This window comes from Crocuta crocuta, unplaced genomic scaffold (genome assembly GCF_008692635.1).
Source record: "Crocuta crocuta isolate KB4526 unplaced genomic scaffold, BGI_CrCroc_1.0 scaffold352, whole genome shotgun sequence".
NCBI classification, from domain to species: Eukaryota; Metazoa; Chordata; class Mammalia; order Carnivora; family Hyaenidae; genus Crocuta; species Crocuta crocuta.
In genome coordinates, this window is record NW_027532169.1 from 1,810,817 (window position 1) to 1,832,498 (window position 21,682).

At 40.7% G+C, this 21,682-nt stretch overlaps 1 protein-coding gene across 6 annotated transcripts in view; it reads left to right on the forward strand.

Annotated features, from left to right (window-relative positions):
• The window catches only part of MBTD1 (mbt domain containing 1), a 66,908-nt gene that overhangs the window by 20,906 nt on the left and 24,320 nt on the right, over positions 1-21,682 (forward strand). For 3 of the 6 annotated variants that reach the window (XM_077776906.1, XM_077776901.1, XM_077776903.1), the window contains 4 exons: positions 5,607-5,808; positions 12,529-12,662; positions 13,957-14,071; positions 16,694-16,776. In XM_077776906.1, the coding sequence (XP_077633032.1) occupies positions 5,655-5,808; positions 12,529-12,662; positions 13,957-14,071; positions 16,694-16,776 (486 nt within the window). In that variant the 5' untranslated portion in view covers positions 5,607-5,654. Of the gene's footprint in view, positions 1-5,606; positions 5,809-12,528; positions 12,669-13,956; positions 14,072-16,690; positions 16,777-21,682 lie in introns of all 6 variants that reach the window. The other 3 variants (XM_077776904.1, XM_077776902.1, XM_077776905.1) reach the window with 2 other exon arrangements.

Sequence of the window (21,682 nt, forward strand, 5' to 3'; positions counted from 1 at the left end):
TATGTTATATGTTTTTTTGTGTTGGTGGTTGTGTGTGTGTGTGTGTGTGTGTGTGTGTGTGTGTGTGTGTGTGTGTGTATTTCTTTATATAACTTGTTTCTCATTTTCTCTCTCTCATGAATATCTCTATTTGGATTTTGGTTCTTCTAGATTTAACCCTTATTTTGTCTCTTTTATTTCCTAGCTTTTTGTCACATGTAAACACACACACGCACACCTGTGCTTTTTTTTTTTTAATTTTTTTTTTTGAGAGAGAGCGAGAGAGACAATGCGTGAGCAGGAGAGGGTCAGAGAGAGACAGACAGACAGAATCCAAAGCAGGCTCCAGCCTCTGAGCCATTAACACAGAGACCAATGTGGGGCTCGAACACATTAACCGTGAGATCATGACCTGAGCTGAAGTCAGACACTCAACCAACCGTGCCACCTTGTTACCCCACATGTGTGCTTTCTTAAAGATTTCTTTGGTTTTACTGTCCATTTATTGAAGTTATTGTTTTGCCTCTTCCGTTTTTCTTGTTCATCAATAGTAGCCTACTCTTCTGTCCTTGGAGAATTAATTTCATTTTTTTGAAGTTTTCTTTTGCCCCCTGCCTTGCTTCTATTTCCTTATAGATTCTTTTTTCCCTGAAGGCCTGTTTTGGCTTTTCACATTCATAGAGGCCTTTCTCATGTGATAGGCGATCCTCGCTTGTCTTTTCATATTTAAGGATTAGTTAGTTACTAAGCAGCTGACTGGACTGAATGAGCCTGAGAGTTAGGCTTTTTGACTAGTGAGGTTCACTGTGGTGATTGGTCCCTTTTTTAAAAAAAAATTTTAATGTTTATTTCTCAGAGAGAGAGAGAGAGAGACAGCAACAGAGTATGAGCAGGGGAGGCGCAGAGAGAAAGGGAGACACAAAACGTAAAACAGGCTCCAGGCTCTGAGCTGTCAGCATAGAGCCCAGCACAGGGCTTGAACTCCCAAACCAGGAGATAATGACCTGAGCCAAAGTCATACACTTAACTGACTGAGCCACCCAGGTGCACCCCGCCCCCCCACCTTTTTAAAATTTTTTAAATTTTTTTTAATTAGTCCTTTTTAAAATCTTCTCTCTAGTGTTTTGCATTGGTACTGTGATCTATTTAAATGTGGTTATCTTTTTCTTATGTTTAATATATGTGGTGTAATTCTGTCTGAATCTGTGTTTTCAGTGTTGCTGCAGAATTCTCAGCCAGTCTTTCATTCAGCATCTCCATAGTCTCTCCTTTGAGAATTCCTATTAGAGATTTTATTAGATCTTTGTTTTATACTGTTTGAATCTCTTATTTTCTGTTTGTTTTTCTTTGCTGTGGTTTGGGTATTTTCTTAATGTTTATCATTTCCCCACATCTTTTTTAGCCATGTCTGATCTGCTGTTCATCCCATCCATTGAGGTGTTTTGGTGGTGGTGTCTGTTTTTTAATGATAACATTTATATTTTTCATTTACAGAAACTACATTTTGTTCTTTTCAGATATGCCTGATCACTTTTTATTCCTTGGCTCATTTTTCAGTAATACTTTTATTTGTTTGTAAACATTTCTTGAATGATTCTTTTCTACTCTGTGTCTGACAATTTCAGTGCCTGACAATTTCAGTGCCTAACAGTTTGGGATTGCTAATGTGCTTCTGCTGACACTTGTGACCGATTGCTTTTGTCTGTTATTGATTGTGTACTCATACTTGATCAAATCTGTAGGAATGCTGAAAGGCCTCCTTTGTAAGTGATTATTTCCTAAAGGGATTAACATGCTTCTGCTGAGTGTCAAAGGGCACTAGTGGCCTGGAACTACTATCATGTCTTGATCTGGGGATTTTCTGACCAGTTAGGGCGGGGTGAGTCCTCAGAGTGACTCAGGAGAGCAGGCCCGTGATTAGACAGTGTCAGAGTGGACTCCCAGCCCAGAGCTTGGGCAGAAAAGGCTCCCAGGTGGCTCCTCTTCTGCATGTAGTCAGGGTTTTTTCCCTACCTTCCCTTTGACTGAAGTTGCAGCCCCCTTAGGGGTTTTGGTCTGATGCAGGGGGTTTCCAATTAAGCTCCCCTGCAGCAAATGGTAAGTTTTACATAGAATAAATTGAATACAATTCATACATTGAATTAGCTCATTAGTATTGTCTAATCTAAAAAAAAAATAACTGCGGCAACATTTTTTTCCTGAATAGAATATAGCTTTCCAACTCGTGTGTTCTAGATTTGTCAAGGTCATTCATCCCTGCAGTATTTGGGATAGTCTGAGGCCCCAGGCTGGGTGCATTCAGGGGCCAATTCCTCTCGCTGTAATGATGATCATTTTCTTTTTTTTTTTCTTTTTTAAGTGTTTTATTTATTTCTGAGAGAGAGAGAGAGAGAGAGCATGAGCAGGGGAGGGTCAGAGAGAGAGAGGGAGATACAGAATCTGAAATAGGCTCCAGGCTCTGAGCTGGCTGTCAGCACAGAGCCTGACATGGGGCTCGAACCCACAAACCGTGAGACCATGACCTGAGCCGAGGTCGGACGCTTAACCGACTGAGCCACCCAGGCGCCCCATGATGATCATTTTCTAGGTGTGCTGGAACTGTGGGAAAGGTTAGCATTGCTCTAGATCATTAGTCTTTGAAGATGCTTTGGAAAAGACTGAGTACTGTATGTCCTTCTTAAATTGTTATAGTATTCATAAGCATGGTAAAAGCTTAAAGAGGCCTTGAAAAAAGGATAATTTTCCTAATGTATTTGACCATAATAATATTTTTATTTTTTAATGTTAACAGTGTTTAATATTGAAGCCAAGATGTTTGTAATTATTGACCCCCTGAAATTTCAGGGTTATGTTTGCTGACCGGTAGAGTCAGAAGAAAATACTCTGTGTTAACATTTGAGGGTCAGTAAATATGCATTAGCTGCTAACTGAGCTGCTGTAGAGTGGACGAGCTTATATGAAAACTGCAAGTATAAGAGATCCTCTTCACACGGAAGTGGGCTGTGTGAATGTATTAGAACTAGAATTCTAGCCAGTGTTTAGTAATTGTGTATTCCAGGCCCTGTGATAAATATTTCACAATGTTTTTCCATTGCCCTCAGGAAAAAAATATGTATGTCAATTCTTTACCCTGACCTTCAGGGCCCTTGTGTCCAGCTCTGTGCTGACCGTGTTCACTGTATCCTCCTCCAGCCTTATCTTTGACACATCTCACACCAGGCACCAGCCACACTGGCCTTTCAGTGGGCCAGGACTCAAGCCCACAGCTGTCAGAATTTTGAGCTCTTAGCACCACACTTCACTCAAACAAGGACTCTCCCATTCCTCATCACCTTATCAGTTCAGAATGCTGCTAGACTTGACTTTTGGCATTACCTTCAAAACCTTATTCTTTTGAAATCTAGTGGTAGTACATTTTGATTCTTTGAAAATATGTTTGATTTTTTTAATAAGTTTATTTATTTTGAGACAGAAAGCACACATAAGCGGGAGAGGGGCAGAGAGAGAGAGAGAGACAGAGAGAGAATTCCAAGCAGGCTCTGCTCTGTCAGCCCAGGGCCAGACACGGGGCTCTAACTCACAAACCTGGGCTGAAATCAAGAGTCGGATGCTTAACCAACTGAGCTACCCAGGTGCCCTGAAAATACATCTGAGTTTTTAAAAAAATACCCGCGAGTGATTCAGAACCAAATTTGTTAAATAAGATGGATATTTAAGCTAGGGAAGAAAACTATTGAGGGAAATGGATCAATTTCAAAGTACCACAAATGATGGGACTTTCTTTTTAAAACTGGGTCTAAAAAATAGTTCTAAAGGAAGAATACTATAAGAAGTTGGAGATTGTGGCAACAGCATTAGAACACGCATAGAGCCTCATAAGGGGACTTCTTAAAAGATAATAGTCATCTGGGCATAAAATATTTCCATTGTGTGGATTAAGACACTACTTTTGCTGCTTTCATGGTTACACTTGATTCAAGTGAAAATCAGTTTTCCACTTTAGTGCGCATGTTTCCTAACTGCACACCTGAAAGTGACAGCGTACTCTTCTCAAACTAAGAGATGCATTTGGATGCTTTTATTTTGTCAAGCTTTCGACAGCAGAGTTCAGCTTTGTATTGGTCATGGGAGGAAGTTACACTAGCCAGAAGATAAATTGTGGGTAAAGTGTAAAATGATACCAAAAAATACTGACTGAAGCAAAACATTGATAGGTGCCAGACTATAGGTTCTTTAGCTGACACTTTTCACTCTAGTTGTCCCATCACATATTACCATCTTTTTTTTTTTGAAGGTTTCTTTTGCTCCCTGCATTGCTCCTGTTTCCTTCTAGATTCTTTTCTCCTGAAGATTTTCTTCCCTCTTTATTATTTCCTAGTTTCTTTTTACTTTTTTCTCCCTAAACTTGAAGTTTTGCAGTTTATTTCAGGAAAGGTTGAGTTGACGACTCAACTTTTGGGGGGGTTTGGGTGGCTTGAGAGCATATCTTCTGGAGGAGCAAATGTGTAGCATTCACTGAAGATGAGGTAGTGGCTTTGAGCTTTTCAAAAGGAAATAATTAATGTTTAGCCTGAGATACTTGGAGTTTTTTTAACCATTTTTTATGCTAAAGAAAAAATGAGATAAGGCTGCAAATGTACAGATGTTAACTTCTATAATTTTTGAAATAGTGAATATCTAAAAATTGTCTCTAAAATTAAAAATTACCAATTAATCACTCCAGAACTCTTTGCAGTGATTTTTCCTGGATGCTCTAAATTATAATAAAAATCTACACTTTTAGAGATGAAAGGTAAATTGAGAAACTGTTATGTGTATTTCACAACAACCTAAAGAAATCATCTCATCTGTTTTTTAATTTTTTTGACGTTTATTCATTTTTTGAGAGAGAGAGAGAGAGAGTGCAAGTGGGAGAGGGGCAGAGAGAGGGGGAGACACAGAATCTGAAGCAGGCTCCAGGCTCTGAGCTGTCAGCACAGAGCCCAACACAGGACTCAAACCCGTGCATGAACTAACTGTGAGATCATGACCCAAGCTGAAGTCAGACGCTTAATCAACTGAGCCACCCAGGCACCCCTCTAATCCTTTCTATAGAGAAGTGACCTACCTAGTTTATAGCAAAGCTTGAATTACATGATCTTCTGATCCTGTTCGGTGTTTATTGTCATCATTGGTATTCTTTTTTTTTTTTTTTTCCTCACATTTATTTATATTTGAGAGACAGAGTAAGACTGAGCAGGGGAGGGGCAGAGAGAGAAGAAGACACAGAATCTGAAACAGGCTCCAGGCTCTGAGCTAGCTGTCAGCACAGAGCCTGACGTGGGCTCGAACCCATGGACCATGAGATCATGACCTGAGCCGATGTCGGACACTCAACTGACTGAGCCACTCAGGCGCCCCCATCATTGATATTCTTATTAGCTAACATAGTGACTAATAAATTTGCACTCTTTAGAAAGGAAAGGCTCCATTTTGAAACAAACATTTTGTTACGAAATACAATTATCATTTCTTAGGACTAGATCTTCATTTTTCAAATATCACCACAGTTTGACTAAGTTCTTTGGGGGAAGGGAGGGTTGTGTATCTGTGTTGTGTCATGTGTTCTTGGTTTCTTCTACTTTAAGACTGAACATTCTTCACGCCTTGAAAGGAAAAGAAGAGACTCGTTCGGGATGTTTGACGGTTATGACAGCTGCAGTGAGGACACAAGTAGCAGCTCCAGCTCCGAGGAGAGTGAAGAAGAAGTTGCTCCTTTACCGTCTAACCTCCCAATCATCAAAAACAATGGACAAGTCTACACATACCCAGATGGCAAATCTGGCATGGGTGAGTATACAGCCTGTCACTATTAACGCAGCTTCATACTGGAGGGTATGTTTTGATTCCATTTCTTCTTTCATTTCCCTTCCTTGAAATTTTTCAAGGAAAAAAGAAACACAGTCTGAAACCTAGTGTTGTAGATACGATCACTAGATTTCCAGTTGATCTTTTTATCTTGCCTACCCACCATATTCTGTCAGAAAGCAAGTAGAACAAAATTTTAAAAAGGCTATTGAGAAACACAATGTGGACAGAAATTCAGTAATGAGATAATAAATCCCAGTGTAACTGAAAGTGTAGGATCATGGGCTTATACAGCTGATAACGCTTGCAGAGTGAATCTCTCTCCTCTATAAGAATTCCTTATAAGAAGTTTTCTTTTTTAACACTGCCGGTGGTAGGGTATCTCTAATTACCAGATTATTCTTCATATGGAACCAAAATTATCCTTGCTCTCAATTTTGTCTTTGGGTCTTAATTTTGCCTTTTAGAGTACAGAGAATAATCCTAATCCTTGTTATGATGATAACTCTTCACACTAGAACACTAATTGCTTCAGTGATTTCTCGTAGTGTCACAGTGATCTTAATTCATCACAGTCTTGGTTGCTTTCCTCTGGGCATGCTTCAGGTTACATGGTGGTAGAGCAACAGCTTATCATGACTTGCCCAAGACTATCCTGTTTTTAGGATTGAAAGTCTCGTGTCCTGGAAAGCACCTCAGGCAAATGGCTGGTCACCTGTGTAATTAGGGCAGCACGTAGTTTAGCCTTCATCTCCCTCCTTTAGAACACTGTGCTTCCACTCATGCCACAGAATTGCTTTAACTTTTTTGAAAGTAATACTGATTTCGTGTATGACTGAAACCCCTTAGTCCTTACCACAGCTTCACCACTAAACCAGTTAAACCAGTCTTGTGCATTTAACTTCACTGGTTAAACCAGTCTTGTGCATTAGCGGTTGACTTTTTAAAAGATGTGTGTGTGTGTGTGTGTGTATGTATGTGTGTGTGTAAATAATCTCTACATGCAACATGGGGCTCAAACTCACAACCTCAAGATCAAGGGTCACATGCTGCGCCAACCAAGCCAGCCAGGTGCTCCCCCCCCACACTTTTTATTTTTTAATAAATGATATGAGGCTGTTTTGAAAATGCTTTTAGGAGGGGCGCCTGGGTGGCTTAGTCGGTTAAGCGTCCGACTTTCGCTTAGGTCATGATCTCACAGTTCATGGGTTCGAGCCCCACGTCGGGCTCTGTGCTGACTGCCAGCTCAGAGACTGGAGCCTCTTTCAGTCTGTGACTCCCTCTCTCTCTGACCCTCTCCTGCTCGCGCTGTCTCTCTCTCTCTCCTAGAAATAAATAAAACATTAAAAAAAAAAAATACTTTTAGGAGAGGCACAAGCAAGGGCTATGGGAGCATCAAGGGCAGGTGATGAATTCTAACGTGGGAGGACTTCCCGGGGCAGGCACATTTGAGCTGGCTCTGAAGGAAGAGGTAAGAAGCTGTGGGAGAACCCTGTGGAAGGAGGGAACTACACTAGCAAAGATTGGGAGGTAGGACTTTGAAGGAATCATGCTGAGCCATTTAGATGGCAGCCATGTAACTGACTGACCACACGAAACATTGCAGAGATGAAAGATCTGGAAATACAACCATCTTTGGGTGTGCAGTGCCTGAAAGCTTATTTTTAATCCATCAGTACCTCACCGAGGGCCTTCTGCAGGGTCCAGGCTTCTGGTACTTGCGCTGTCAGCAGAGAGGCTTCCTATTGGCAAAAGTGGAAGATCATACTCTCACTTCACTTGGGATCCAGACAAGGTTACTTCCAAGGTCATCACAGAGACTAGGGAAGAGGGGAAAGCAGGTGGATCAGGTAGATTTGGAGTTAAGTTTTTGGCCTTGGGCAAGCCTCTAACCCACTGAGCCTGTTTTTCCATCTGTACAGTTGGGATGTGGGTACCTGCTAGGCGGGGTGGCCGGAGGGCAAGGATGAGAGGAAGTATCCCCCAGAAGCCCCCCCTGGGGCTGCATACACCAGGGATGCCTGAGAACGCTGAAGGGGAACAGGATCCAGCCTTGTTGATACCACTTAGATTCAGGAGTCAGTCTGCCATGAAAGCGTTCTGATTTTAACAACTGAAGAATAATTCAGGCCCTGAAGAGGGCCCAGGAGTGACTTCAGGCTCACTCCCAAGTTAGGGCTGAAGGTGGACCTAGTAGATGAAATCAGCCGTATGTTTCTCTTCACGGCTCTCTTGATGAAGGGACGCAGAGTAGCGGGGATCTGTGCCGGAATAACTATCCTAGATCCTTGACACCCCAGAGCCAGGTTGGGAGCCCTGGCTGGTGGAGTCTGAGGGCCGAAGACCGGCACGGACGTCCCCAGGCCATCCACCAGGATGACAGACAGCAGGTGTGACTGCAGGGGTTTCTCCTGTGGACACTGGTTGAGCTGTCCACTGTGCTGTCCTGGGGGGCCTTTCTCTGAGTGTGGCAGGTATCTGGTGAGAATTAGGCACCTCCTCAGTCCCCAACAGGACAGGCTCTGGATTTGGAGGCAGAAAAGCTTCTGGGGGCTTTCCTTTTAAGGCCTGCTAAGTTCCAACCCCTTTCCAGCTGCCATGATTTTTTAAAACTTTAAATTATCCTATGTAACCTTTTTCTTACTGAATTTTGATCTTAGAAATTTTTACTTCTAATTCTGTCATTTAGCATAAGGTTGTGTTATGTAATCTTCTAGTTTCATGTTGTTTGTAGATTTGATAATAACGCCCTTAGGTCTTGTAGTCTTAGAAAGTTGAATAGCACAGGACCCGGGACAGAGTCTTGTAAGCTGTATCAGAACACTTCCCATTATTGGGGTTCCTGGCTGACTCACCTGGAAGAGCCTGCACCTCTTGATCTCAGGGTCGTAGTTCAAGCCCCGGATTGCCTGTAGAGATTACTGAACATTAAATAAATAAACCTAAAAAAAAAAATCCTTGGGACACCCAGGGGGCCCAGCTGATTAAGAGTCTGACTCTTGGTTTTGGTTCAGGTCATGATCTCATGGTTCATGGGTTTGAGCCCCACGTTAGGCTCTGTGCTGACAGTGCTAAGCGTGCTTGGGATTCTCTCTCTCCCTCTTTCTCTGCTGCTCCCCTGATTTCTCTCTAAATAAACAAACAAACATTAAAAAAAAAAACTCAAGAAAAGGTTTCTCCTCATTTATCAGGACCTTAAATTTCTCAGTCTTTATTAACAAAGCTACATGAGAGATTTTATCAATTGTGTTAACTCCTGAAAAAAAATCTGTGTTAGTCCTGTTAATATATGGTTGACCCTCAAACAACATAGGTTAGGAGTGCCAATCTCCCATGCAGTTGAAAATCTACGTGTAACTTCTGATTCCCCAGGAAATTAGTAGGGAGCACTTTGGTGGCTCAGCCCTTTAAGCATCCAACTCTGATTTCAGCTCAAGTCATGATCTCAGGTTTTGTAAATTCAAGCCCTGCATCAGGCTCTGTGCTAATAGCCTGCTTCAGATTCTCTCTCTCCTCCTCTCTCTTTTCCTCTATTGCTTGTGCTCTCTATCTCAAAATAAATACATAAATAATATTTTTTAAAAAGGTGTCTGACCCTTTATTTCTGCTCAGGTCATGGTCTCAGTCGTGAGATCAAGTGTGGGTATTTGGTTGAGCACAGAACCTCCTTGGGATTCCCTCTCCCTCCCACCCTCCCTCTTCCCTCTCTCTCAAAATAAATAAAAACTTAATTACTAATAGCNTTTTTTTATATTATATAATCTTAAAGTAAGCTAAAGAAAAAATATTTTTAGGAAAATATGTGACGGGGGCTGTGTTTTAAATACTAGAGATACAGAGATAATACAGCGTAGTCCTGCCAGGGTGGGGCCTCCATCCCAGTCATGGGAAGTCTGGTTTAATACGTATAATTCTTGACAAAGATTCGCTATCCCTTGGGATCACAGCTTCTTTACCTAGATGGTCACAGGTCTTTTTAATAATATGTTCTATAACTTTTTCTTTTTTTTAACGTTTGTTTATTTTGAGAGGGAGTGTGTGTGTGCAAGCAGGGTTGGGGCAGAGAGACAAAAAGAATACCGAACAACCTCTGTGCTGTCGGCACAGAACCCAGCACGGGCCTCCGTCTCCTGAACCCTGAGATCATGACCTGAGCTGAAATCAAGAATTGGATGCTCAACCGACTGAGCCACCCAGGCACCCCTATAACTTTTTCAAAAGAAAACCATTCAGTTTCTCCTCTCCTTAAGCACCCTTTCTTCATCTCAGATCCTGTGGTACCTTTGTTTCTTTCCTGATTTCTCAATAGATTTATAAGTACTGGTTAAAACTGCAAGTCCTTTTAAGTTTAATTGTTTGGGTGGAGATTTAAGCCCACTCAGACAGCTTTTTGCTATGTTACTTTCTGGTGTTTTCTTTTTTTGTTTTTTCCTAGCTCTTTTGAGGAATAATTGACAGAGATAGTTGCATGTATTTAATATGTACAGTGTGATGATTTGATACACATCTACATTGTGGGATGGTTACCAAGATCAAGACAAGTAACATACCCATGGCTTCACAAAGGTCACTCCTTGTGTGTGGGGTCGTGGGGAAGAGCACAGTATCTACTCTTGGCAACTTCCCAGTGTGCGGTACAGTATTATTAACTATAGTTGCCATGCTGTGTGTTAGATCCTCACAATTTACTCTTCTTGTAACTGAAACCTTGTACCCTTTGACCTACGTGTCCCCCTCCCCACAACCCCTGGCAATCACCATTCTATTTTCTGTTACTTTGAAATTGGATTTTTTTTTTTTAGGCTTCTACATGTAAATGATCCCATACAGTATTTCTCTTAGCGTATACCCTGTCCTCCTGTTCAGCCGTGTTGTTGCAAATGGCAGGATGTCCTCCCTTTTTTGTGGATGGATAATATTCCACTAAAATGAATAGTATTTTATATATGTACATATACCACATTTTATGCATCCATTCATTTATCGAAGGACACTTAAGTGTTTGCATTATCTTTTTTTTTTTAATTTTTTTTTTTTTTNCCCAGGCGCCCCAAGTGTTTGCATTATCTTGACTATTGTGACTAATGCTGCAGTGCACATGGGAATTCAGATATCTGTTTGAGATACTGATTTACAGTCAACTAATTTTTGACAAGGGCACCAAGAATACAGAATAGGGCAAGGACAGTCTCTTTAATAAAGGCGTTGGGAAAACTGGATATGCACATGCAAAAGAATGAAACTGGATCCTTGTCTTACACCACTCACAAAAACTAACTTAAAATGGATCAGACATAGGGGAGCCTGGGTGCATCATTCGGTTAAGCATCCGACTCGGGTTTCAGCTCAGTCATGACCTCCTGGTTTGTGGGTTCGAGTCCCACATCGGGCTCTGCACTGTCAGTGCTTGGGATTCTCTCTCCTCTCTCTCAAAATAAATAAACTAAAAAAAAGAATTAAAAAAACTGGATTAGACTTCAGTGTAAAACCTGAAAACATAAAACTAGAAGAAAATATAGGGGAAAGCTTTTGGACACTGGTCTTGTAGTGATGTCTTGGATAAGAGACCAAAAATGAAAAGAAACAAATGGGCCTACATCAAACTCAAGTCTGCACAGCAATGGAAACAATAAATTGAAAAGCCAACCTACAGAATGGGAAAAATGCAAATCATATCTGATAAAGAACTCCTATAACTCTGTAGCAAAAGAAGAAAACAAATTATCTAAAGTGAAAAATGGACAAAGGAACTGAATAGATACTTCTCTAGGAAGACATACAGTCGGCCCACAGGTGCAGGAAAAGGTGTTCTGCGTCACTGTCCATCAGGGAAATGTCAGTCGAAACCCCAAGGAGATACCACCTTACACCTATTAGGATTGCTGTTATCGAAAAGATCAGAGAGAAATAATGTTGGTGAGGATGTGGAAAAAGGGAACTCTCAAATACTGCTGGTGGGAACGTAAATTGCTGTAGCCATTATGGAACACGGCACTTCCTCAAAAAATTAAAAATAGAACTGTCATGACCTATAGTCCCAGTCCCAGCTATCTGTCTGTTTGCCAGTTCTGAAAGCCAGTTCTTGGGACCCTTCTTGTAATTCTGCCTTTCAGATCATTGTCTATTATGCCGATTTACAAAAGAGGCACAGTAGTAGAGCATTTTGTTTTCCTCTATTATCAGTGAGTAATCAAACACCTACCTAAGGCTTTTGACCCTCTCCTTTCCTTCTTGTCCTCTGAACATAACTTGAAAGAATCTTTGTATTACCCTTAGCATGTTTCCAAGACTTGGCTCTTTTTAGGTTGTACTTTCTGTTAATGCTTAGTTGCCTTGTATTTCTTTTCCTCTTTTGTTTATAATCCTTTCAAAGGCGAGAGCTCTTAATGTATCCGAGAATGCCTGGCATGTGGTGAGCACTAAGGAAATGTATGTTGAATCTGATTTATTTTGTTTGTGGGTTTAGACCCTTTGTAAAGCCTGTTAGACCTTGAGCTGGGGTCAGACCAGGAGCTGTGGCCGTGGCATCATACCAGTATTTTCTCTTAACTTTTTGCATGGGCTTTTCTATCATTTGTGTAACAGAAGAAATTTCCTGTTAGAAGGCAGATACTTAAAACTGTCAAGTAATTATTAAATCGTTAGATTAAAATTGGCTTCATTACATGATCATAACACCATTGTTTTTGTTTTCTTAATTAGCTACCTGTGAGATGTGTGGGATGGTTGGTGTGCGAGATGCTTTTTACTCCAAAACAAAGCGTTTCTGTAGCGTTTCATGTTCAAGAAGCTATTCGTCAAACTCCAAGAAGGCAAGCATTTTGGCCAGACTTCAGGTAACGGTACAGAAACCTTCTTATTCTTTATATCTGTTATTTCTATGGCTTTCCCTGTTTATCTGTCATTGGATTGTGATTCACTGCACTCCACTTCTACCCAGTTGGCCAGTTACCATTTTATACCCCACTTTTTTCCTGAATGTGTAATTCCCAAAGTTTGTTCAGTCGGTAAAATTGAACAACTGTTACAAATAGACAAGGCGTACTGTTCAGAGTAAACTATGAAACTGTGTAAGTGAATTATAAACACTTACTCATTTCCTAGATAAGTATAAATATAATAAATACCTTATTATATACAGAAATTGAAGCCCTCCCCCCCCCCCCCCGGTTTNTAGAATTAATTCAGTATTTGGGGGGAAATGATTCACCCTGTGGTACCACTACTGCATCATCTTTGCTTTATATTTTGATTGCAACCTATTTGATACCTTGAACAACTGTGTTTGGTTAATCCAACTAACCTTTTTGTAAACGTTCATGGTATAAAAAGAAAATCATCTTTCTTTAAATGTACATCAATGCCTCCAAAATGGAGATTTGACCATTTGACTAAGTTGTTACTATTGTAGCATATAAACAATGTATTTAAGGCATTTAACTGATTTTTTTGCAATATATTTTATTTGAGTGATCACATTTTTCTTATTCTCCTGTAACTGATTGTGATCATTACATAGCACTGAAAGGATTATATAAATTCCCCAAATTAAGGAAATACATCACTTAGATGTATTTCTATATTTCAGATAGACAGTACCTAAGATCCTGAGCAGTGGTCTGTACCCAAATGGATGGCAGTTTGTCACACTGTGAATTTGGCCCATGATCATTTTGTCATTGATCTTTTGCGTTAGCACTAAAGGTATAAACCTCAGTCACTTGCTCTTTAAACATTAAATTATCTTCTCTTACCATATAAATAGCAATGCTTGGCAGCCTGCATGAGTGAATAACCACTGGTTTTATCTAGTATAAGAAGGAATCAAGTATCCACCACAGCCTATATTTTAACATCTTATGGGATATAATTTTTTATTAACATATTAATTTGCATATTGCTGTTTTAGTCTGTGCCAGCTCTGCTACCCATAATAGATGTCTACATTGTAGCAGAACTCCAAACACATTTCTCATGTTAAAATTCCTTGTATGTTTCCTCTGCTTTAATAATTTTCTAAACCCTTGATGTTTACTTAAGCAGAATGAGTAGTATGCAATCAAGTTAATTTTTTCGGTGGAGGGGGATGGATGAAAAAGAATCCTATTTACTTAACTCTTCTTGTTTTAGGGTAAGCCTCCAACAAAGAAAGCAAAAGTTCTTCAGAAACAACCTTTAGTTGCTAAACTAGCCGCATATGCTCAGTATCAAGCTACCTTGCAAAATCAAGCAAAGACGAAAGCAGGTAATATTGGTGAATGCAGTAGAAGAAACATTTGATAACAATTCATCTAGTTTTAGTTAATAACGTTTAAATTTTGGATTTTGTTAACTAAGCTATTTCTATGTCGTACTAGTACAGTATGTTATAACATCAGGCTTCCTGGCGATGGTTTTGGTTTCAAAAAGCTATTCTAGGGGCGCCTGGGTGGCTTAGTTGGTTAAGCATCTGACTCTTGATTTCGGCTCAAGTCATAATCTCATGGTTTGTGAGTTCGAGCCCCGTGTCACATTTTGTGCTGGCAGCTCAGAGCCTGATTGGGATTCTGTCTCTCTCTGCCTTACCCCCACTCGCCTGTCTGTCTGTCTCAAATAACTAAACTTCATAAAAATAAATAAATAATTCTAGAAGACAGTAGTTGTGTTGACAATTTCACAGTGCTTGTGGCAGTATCCTTAACATTTTTTATTTCAGGGACACCTGGGTGCCTCAGTGGTTAAGCATCCAACATTGGCTCAGGTCATGATCTCACAGTTAATGAGTTCGAGCCCTGTGTCAGGGTCTATGCCTACAGCTTGGAACCTAGAGCCTGCTTCAGATTCTGTGTCCCACTCGCTCTGCCCCTCCCCTGTTTGGGGTGTGTGTGTGTGTGTGTGTGTGTGTGTGTGTGTGTGTATGTATGTGTATGTGTGTCCCCCTCTCTCCCTCCCTCAAAAATAATAAATAAACATTTTTAAAAATTTTTAATAAATGATAATAATTTCAAAAACATTTTTTATTTGGTTAATTATTTTTTAGGTTCCACTTCTGAGCTGTGGATGGTGGGAAGCATTATGGAGATTATAAGCAAAGAGGATGTTTAGCAGGCTTCACAAGAGAGTGGGGAGACGAAAGTCATAAGGGGAAGAGATTGAGGAAAGGATCATTTCTAATAGCTTTTTTTAAAGTTTATTTATCTTGAGGGGCGCCTGGGTGGCTTAGTCGGTTAAGCGTCCGACTTTCGCTTAGGTCATGATCTCGCGGTTCGTGGGTTCGAGCCCCGCGTCGGGCTCTGTGCNTGAGGAAGAGAAAGCGAGTACCAGTGGGGGAGGGGCAGAGAGAGAGAATCCCAAGCAGGCTCTGGACTGTTAGCGCAACACCTGCCAGGGGGCTTAAACTCACAAACCATGAGATATGACCTGAGCCAAAACCAAGAGTCGGACACTTACCTGACTAAGCCATCCAGGTGCCCTGATAGAAGATTCGTAATGGGGACAGAAGCAAGGAAGTGGAGTAGGGACTAAAGCAGTGAAAACCCTAGTGAACATATTAGTGGCAGATCCTGGATAGAAATCTCATTGAGTGGGGCTCTTGGCTGCCTTAGTCAGAAGAGCAGCAACTCTTCATCTTGGGATCATGAATTTAAGCCCAATGTTAGGTGTAGATGACTTAAAATTTTCAAGGATCCTGGGTGGCTCAGTCAGTTAAGTGTCCAACTCTTGATTTCAGCTCAGGTCATGATCTCATGGTTCAGTGGGTTCAAACCCTGAGTTGCACTCTGCACTGACAGTGTAGAGCCTACTTGAGATACTTTCTCTCTCTCTCTCTCTCTCTCTCTCTCTCTCTCTCTCTCTCTCAAAAATAAACTTTTTTTAAAAAAACAACTTATTTTTTTTCAGAGCACGCATGAGTAGGGAAGGACATGAAGAGAGGGAGAGAAAGAATCTTTTTGTTTTTTATTTTTTGGGGGAGGTATGTATTTTTGAGACAGAGAGAGACACAGCACTAGTGGGGGAGGGGCAGAGAGAGAGGGAGACGCAGAATCTGAAACAGGCTCCAGGCTCTGAGCTATGAGCACAGAACTGATGCGGGACTCGAACCCTTGAACCGTGAGATCATGACCCTAGTCGATGCTTAACTGACTGAGCCACCCAGGCGCCCCAGGGAGAGAAAGAATCTTAAGTGAGCTCCATGCCCAGCACAGAGCCCTCTGCGGGACTCCCATCTCATGACCCTGAGGTCATGACCTGAGCTGAAATCAAGAGTCAAATGGCTAACCAACTGAGCCACCCCGGTGGCCCCCAAAAAACACTTAAAAAAAAATCTCGTTGAGGTACGTAGCAACAGCTACATGGGAATAAAAACCCAAAAGCAGCCATGGCAGTGTTTCTTATCCTGAACACTTCTGCTCTCAGCTGTTCTTTGCTGCTTAGGACTGAAGAGCTCTTTCTTACTTTACTTCCCAAGGAGCTGATGCTGTGGATGGAAGATGTAAGCTAACATTAGTTTGCAGAAATGATCTATGTGAAAGTTCATGTTTACTTAGAAAAGGTCTTAAATCTTTATAGGAAAAAAGAAAACTTCCAAAATAAGTTCATTTTTCTTTAAGTTTACTTATTTATTTTGAGAGAGAGAGAGAACCGGGGAGGGGCAGAGAGAGAGAGAGAGAGAACAATCCCAACAGGCTGATGCTGCCAGCAGACCTCAACACAGGGCTCGATCTCTTCATGAGGTCATGACCTGAGCCGAAACCCAAGAGTTGGACGCTTAGCTCACTGAACCACCCGGGCGCCCCAAGTGATCCGTTAGTTATATATCATTTTACATTTTCTTATAAATAAAAGATGTGAGAATTGTAATATAACTAAATTTAATTTTTTTCAGCAGCAGTCTCCATGGAAGGCTTCAGCTGGGGTAACTACATCAATAGCAATAGCTTTATAGCCGCTCCAGTTACCTGCTTTAAACATGTGAGTATGGATTTCTTCACCTTGTATTCAAATGCATTGTCATTGTTTAAATTTGAAGGTACAGTACACCTAAGCATGTTACCTTTAGAAGATCTTTATTTTATACGTTGTCATAAAAGTGTTATTTTTATATTATACTTATTAATACCTAATAATAACTTTTAGAAGTTGTACAAGTAAAAGTGTCCTATAAAGAAATTACAACTTGAAATTATTTGAATAGAAAAAAGTACTAGTCTCTCCTCCAGTTTTCATACTAAGTTGAACCATATCCGGTGCTGGTTTTGTATATCACGTGTATTGGCAATGTCACGTGGTCCTGTGTGATACAAGTCACACATCATGCATGTTCCCTAAATCTGTGTGATCCGACCTGATAATTGAGAAATGGAAGGATCTTTCTACCAGTTATCTTTTTGTCCTCAAGGGTAAAATCAGAGAAACAAGGAAGGAGCTATTAGAAATACAGTATTGTGGGCTGAAATACATGATATATCATGGAAAACCCTTTGCAGGGTATTCTTTTTAGCAAGTACATTCTTACAGGGTGTATGTAGTAATTCAGAATTAAGTTAAAAATTTTAACTTCTCTGACAGAACCTATCTGACATAGGTTCATTCCTTTTGATACTCTTTTCTTTTTATTCAATTATTTGTGATTTTCTCCAGTACTTTTTTGAACTTTCAACAAGTTTAATTTATATTTAAAGGTTCCATCTGCTACTATGTACAAAAACAAAAGGGAATTTACAAAATGAATGAATGAAATGTTGTTTACACCAAACATTTTTGTTAAGTTAGCATGTTCCTTTAAATAACAGCATGTGGACAAGTGAGTTTGAGTTTTTGCTGTGGGAACCCAAGTGAATTTTCATTTGTTCACTGCCAGTAAAGGATCTTGGTCAAGCCCGAGCTAATGAAATCAGTGGTAAAAGTATAAAGGAAAGCTTGAGTTTATTGATTTGCTAGTTTTCTTTCCTGAAAGTACGGGTGTTCAGCCCTTAAGTGGTGGCATGCTAACTCTCTGAACCAAGCTAAGTGGGATCTTAGAAACTTCATCTTGGTGTAAAGTACATAATTTACTTTACCGTAATGTGGATGGTAGTGTCACATTGTGAAATGCATTAAATATATGGCAGCAACAACATTAAAGAGAACAGAGAAGCAATGTTTAACTCTTTTCTTTATAGTTCTTTCTGTTTTTCAGAAGCTCCAAATCAGACTAAGTTCTAATAACTCTCTTGTCCTAAATACCTGGAACCTTTGTTGTCTCTTTCTGAAGTCTTTATCTCTTTTCTTGTCTTTAATATTTTGGTTTGTTTATGTTTTGATATCATAAACCATGTAAAGCTGTGTTATGTAAGTAGTCAAGGTATTTTTTTTAAAGCATTTCAAAATCCCAAAAGCAGATTTGATATCATGTCTGTGTCTTTGACTAATACTGTATTAAAGTTCTTTATAAGAAAATCTATTATAATAACAAAATCGATTTTGTTTTCAACTTTGCTGTTATAAGATTAAAGTGTTCTGTCATATAGATTAGAGCAGCTAGCCTTCATTGTATTATTAATAAGAATACCATGCAGGCTCCTGTTTCTCGCTCAGAAACCCATGGTCTTCCCGTTCCACTTGTCTTTCTTTACTGCCTTTTTCTCATCAAGTAGAAAAGCAACTGATACTGGTAATTTATAACTGTGTTTTAGTACAAATGACTTTGCTTTGTTGCCTTAACCAGCATCTTCACTTGAAGCCATTTGGTTTAGGTCAGACCTCATGCTACAGTTGATTTTATCCTATAGAGCTGACTCTTCCTGGTTCTTCCCCAGAGTAGTTTTCTAGGTCTCCAAGGAGAGCTACTGGCTTTGGCTGTAGAAAGTCTGTTGTCAGGAACTGCTGGGAGCCCAAGGCCCTGCCTGTTTTCACTCGCCCTCTTATCTGCTGAGACTCAACCCCCCCACCCTAACTCTGTTTCATCAGTAAAGCTCCCCTCCTTCGACCTCTGCATCTGCCTTATCCCCAGCTTCCCCAGCTGAGCACAGGTTGGGGGCCTTTTTCTGCTCCTAGAAGATTCTTTTTCAAACATAATTTTACTTGGCACCTGGATGGCTCAGTCGGTTAAGCATCTGACTCTTGATTTTGGCACAAGTCATGACCTCAGGGTTGATGAGATAGAGCCCCAAGCTGATCTCAACGTGGAGCCTGCTGAGGATTGTCTCTCTCTCTTCCCCCCTCTCTGTCCCTCCTCAGTGTGTACTCACACTCTCTCTCTCTCTCTCTCTCAAAAATAAATAAACTTAAAAAAAATAATTTTAAGAAGCCTCCAGTATGTAATGTGGAAGCAGAGCTGTTCCAAATGAACCAAGATGGGGGTGAGAGCAGTGACTGCCTTGCTACGCTAACGTTACCCAGCCTCACCTGGAGTATGGGTCACGGGTAAACAAACACTTCATATTTTCTGGCACTTACGTATGATTGTGATTTGTTCTAAAATCACAGGATTTCAAGAGAGGAATCCTCTTTTCTGCAGCCTGTCTTTAAACTTTTGAAGATGAAGTTTCTGCAAAGTATATCATAGGACAGTGTCCTCTTTGGTAATTGCTATAATTATGCACAGTGGCTCATATTCAGTCCCTCAGTTACAGCAGTGTTTGGTGTTTTTTATAATTAGCAATGGAAATTGAGTCTCAACTGTTAAAAATATGTCTACTAATATATCTTTCATTTTGTCTAGGTGAAAGTTTGGTAGTTTTGAGACTTTTTTAAGCTTCAGAATTATTGCTCTTTTTCCTAATAAGCACAGGTAGGATAAGAGGGGGATACACCAGTTGGTCTAGCAAGAGTGGGGTGGGGTGGGGTGGCCAGGGCCTTGGCCCCTGATCCTGGGCTCCCCTGTCCATGGCCATCTCTGAGGTTGGAAACCGCTGAATTATGTAATAACACTTCTAATTAATTGTAAATCATGTCACAACACTGTAAAATATCTTAAAAATCATCTAGGTCATCTGATTCATCTCTTATAAATGAAACTCTGGCTACTATTTTCAGTAGCTGGATTATAATTTCAATTTGGGGCTTTAATCTGCTTTTCCTAATGCATAGTATTTTGTTTTTTTAATGTGGTTTTGAATTAAGCCCTTATAGGAAAACCACTCCTATGTTTGTCTTTTACTCATACATACTATACTGCCATGTAATAATATTCCTGACCTCACATGTGCAGGTTTTCCACACATCAAGCAGTTCTCACACCGGCTGGGTGTCTGACAATTCAGCTCAGTTCTGACGCGGTCTCCCTGGAGTTCATCACACCCTCAAGTTCATGGCTCAGTCCCACAAGATGACCCCCCACTTCAGATACCAATCAAAAGTTCCAGGTTGTTGCCTGTGCTTCTGACCAACTGGCTGTAAACCAGGGTTCCCGTGACCTGCTCCTTGGGCTCAGTATTTTGCTGGAATGGCTCACAGAACCCAGGGAAACAAATACTTAATGCTTGCCCGTTTATTACACAGGTTATAATAAAGGGTACAGGTGAACAGCCAGATGAAAAGATACGTAAGGCAAGGTTGTGAGAAGGGACATGGAGCCTCTGTACTCTCTCTGGGCACATCAGTCTCCCAGCACCCCCAAGTGCTCTCCGACCTGGAAGCTCTCTGAACACATATACAGATTTCTCTCGCTATCTCAAAGTCCACTTTATGCTACTTCACTTTTACGAAAGGCCTGCATTAGTACCTTTTTTCACTAAGCAAAAGAAATCAGAAGAGGATGTTTGCTTTTAGGGACTGCTGACCGCTTCCTCACGTTATGCCACTGCAGCTTACAAAAGGTTTTAAGATTATAGTTACAGTTTTATCTACTCTTAGCTGGCAGGTGAAGCCTGTATTTTGGGATTCTGATGAAAGCTTCATTGTACAGGCATGATCAGTCAGGAACTCAGTCTCCAGACCCTTTCCCGGAGGATGGGGACTGGGGCTGAAGGTTCTAAGCTTCTGCTCCCGGCCCGGTCTTTCTGGTGACCAGGCCCTATCCTGAGGCCATCTGGGAGCCTGCCCAGAGTCTCCTTATTAGAACAAAAGATGTTCCTATCACTCGGGATTCCAAAGGATCCAAGAGCTCTGTGTCAGGACCCAGGGTCAGAGACCAAACATAAGAACAGAAGACGCTTATGGTGCTATTATCACTTAGGGGAAGTTACAAAGGTTTTAAGGGTTCTGTGCCAGGAACCAGGGGCAGAGACTGATAGTCTGTATGGGTCTATCTCCTACCTTTATTTCCTACTTGTTCACAGCCCCTGAAAGCAATATCCGTATCTGTCCTAACTGTGGAAAAATCCAAAACATCACTGCAGTACCACATGCCAGTTAGGTACACAGCATTAATGAAACTTGCAGGTGATTTTCTTCGAGTAATTTATGTTTGAAACCAAGAAAGCCTCCAGTTGATCAATGTGTATATACAACATTGAGCTTTAAAGCATTCTTAATTTTTTTAAAGACAGTAGTCTTTAAAATTGAAGCAGTCCTATTTCCCATTATCTGCCTTGTAAAATCAAGTACTACATCCCTTTCCTAGACACTACAGCACAAGCCAAAATGCGCTTATCCCAAGTGGTCATGAAACATAAAATTACAATCCTTCACACATGGATTCACAGACTTGAGATTTTTTTCGTTTGATACCTGGACTGAGGACTCTGGTGTCTTGTTGAGAACTCCTTGCTAAGACCCATCCTGCTTTTTTCTCCTTTGAAAATAGTTGCAATTTTCTTTTTTTTTTTTTAAAAAAAAAAAAAAGGTCCTTTGGGGCGCCTGGGTGGCTCTGTCGGTTAAGCGTCCAACTTTGGCTCAGGTCATGATCTCGCGGTTCGTGGGTTCGAACCCCGCATCGGGCTCTGTGCTGACGGCT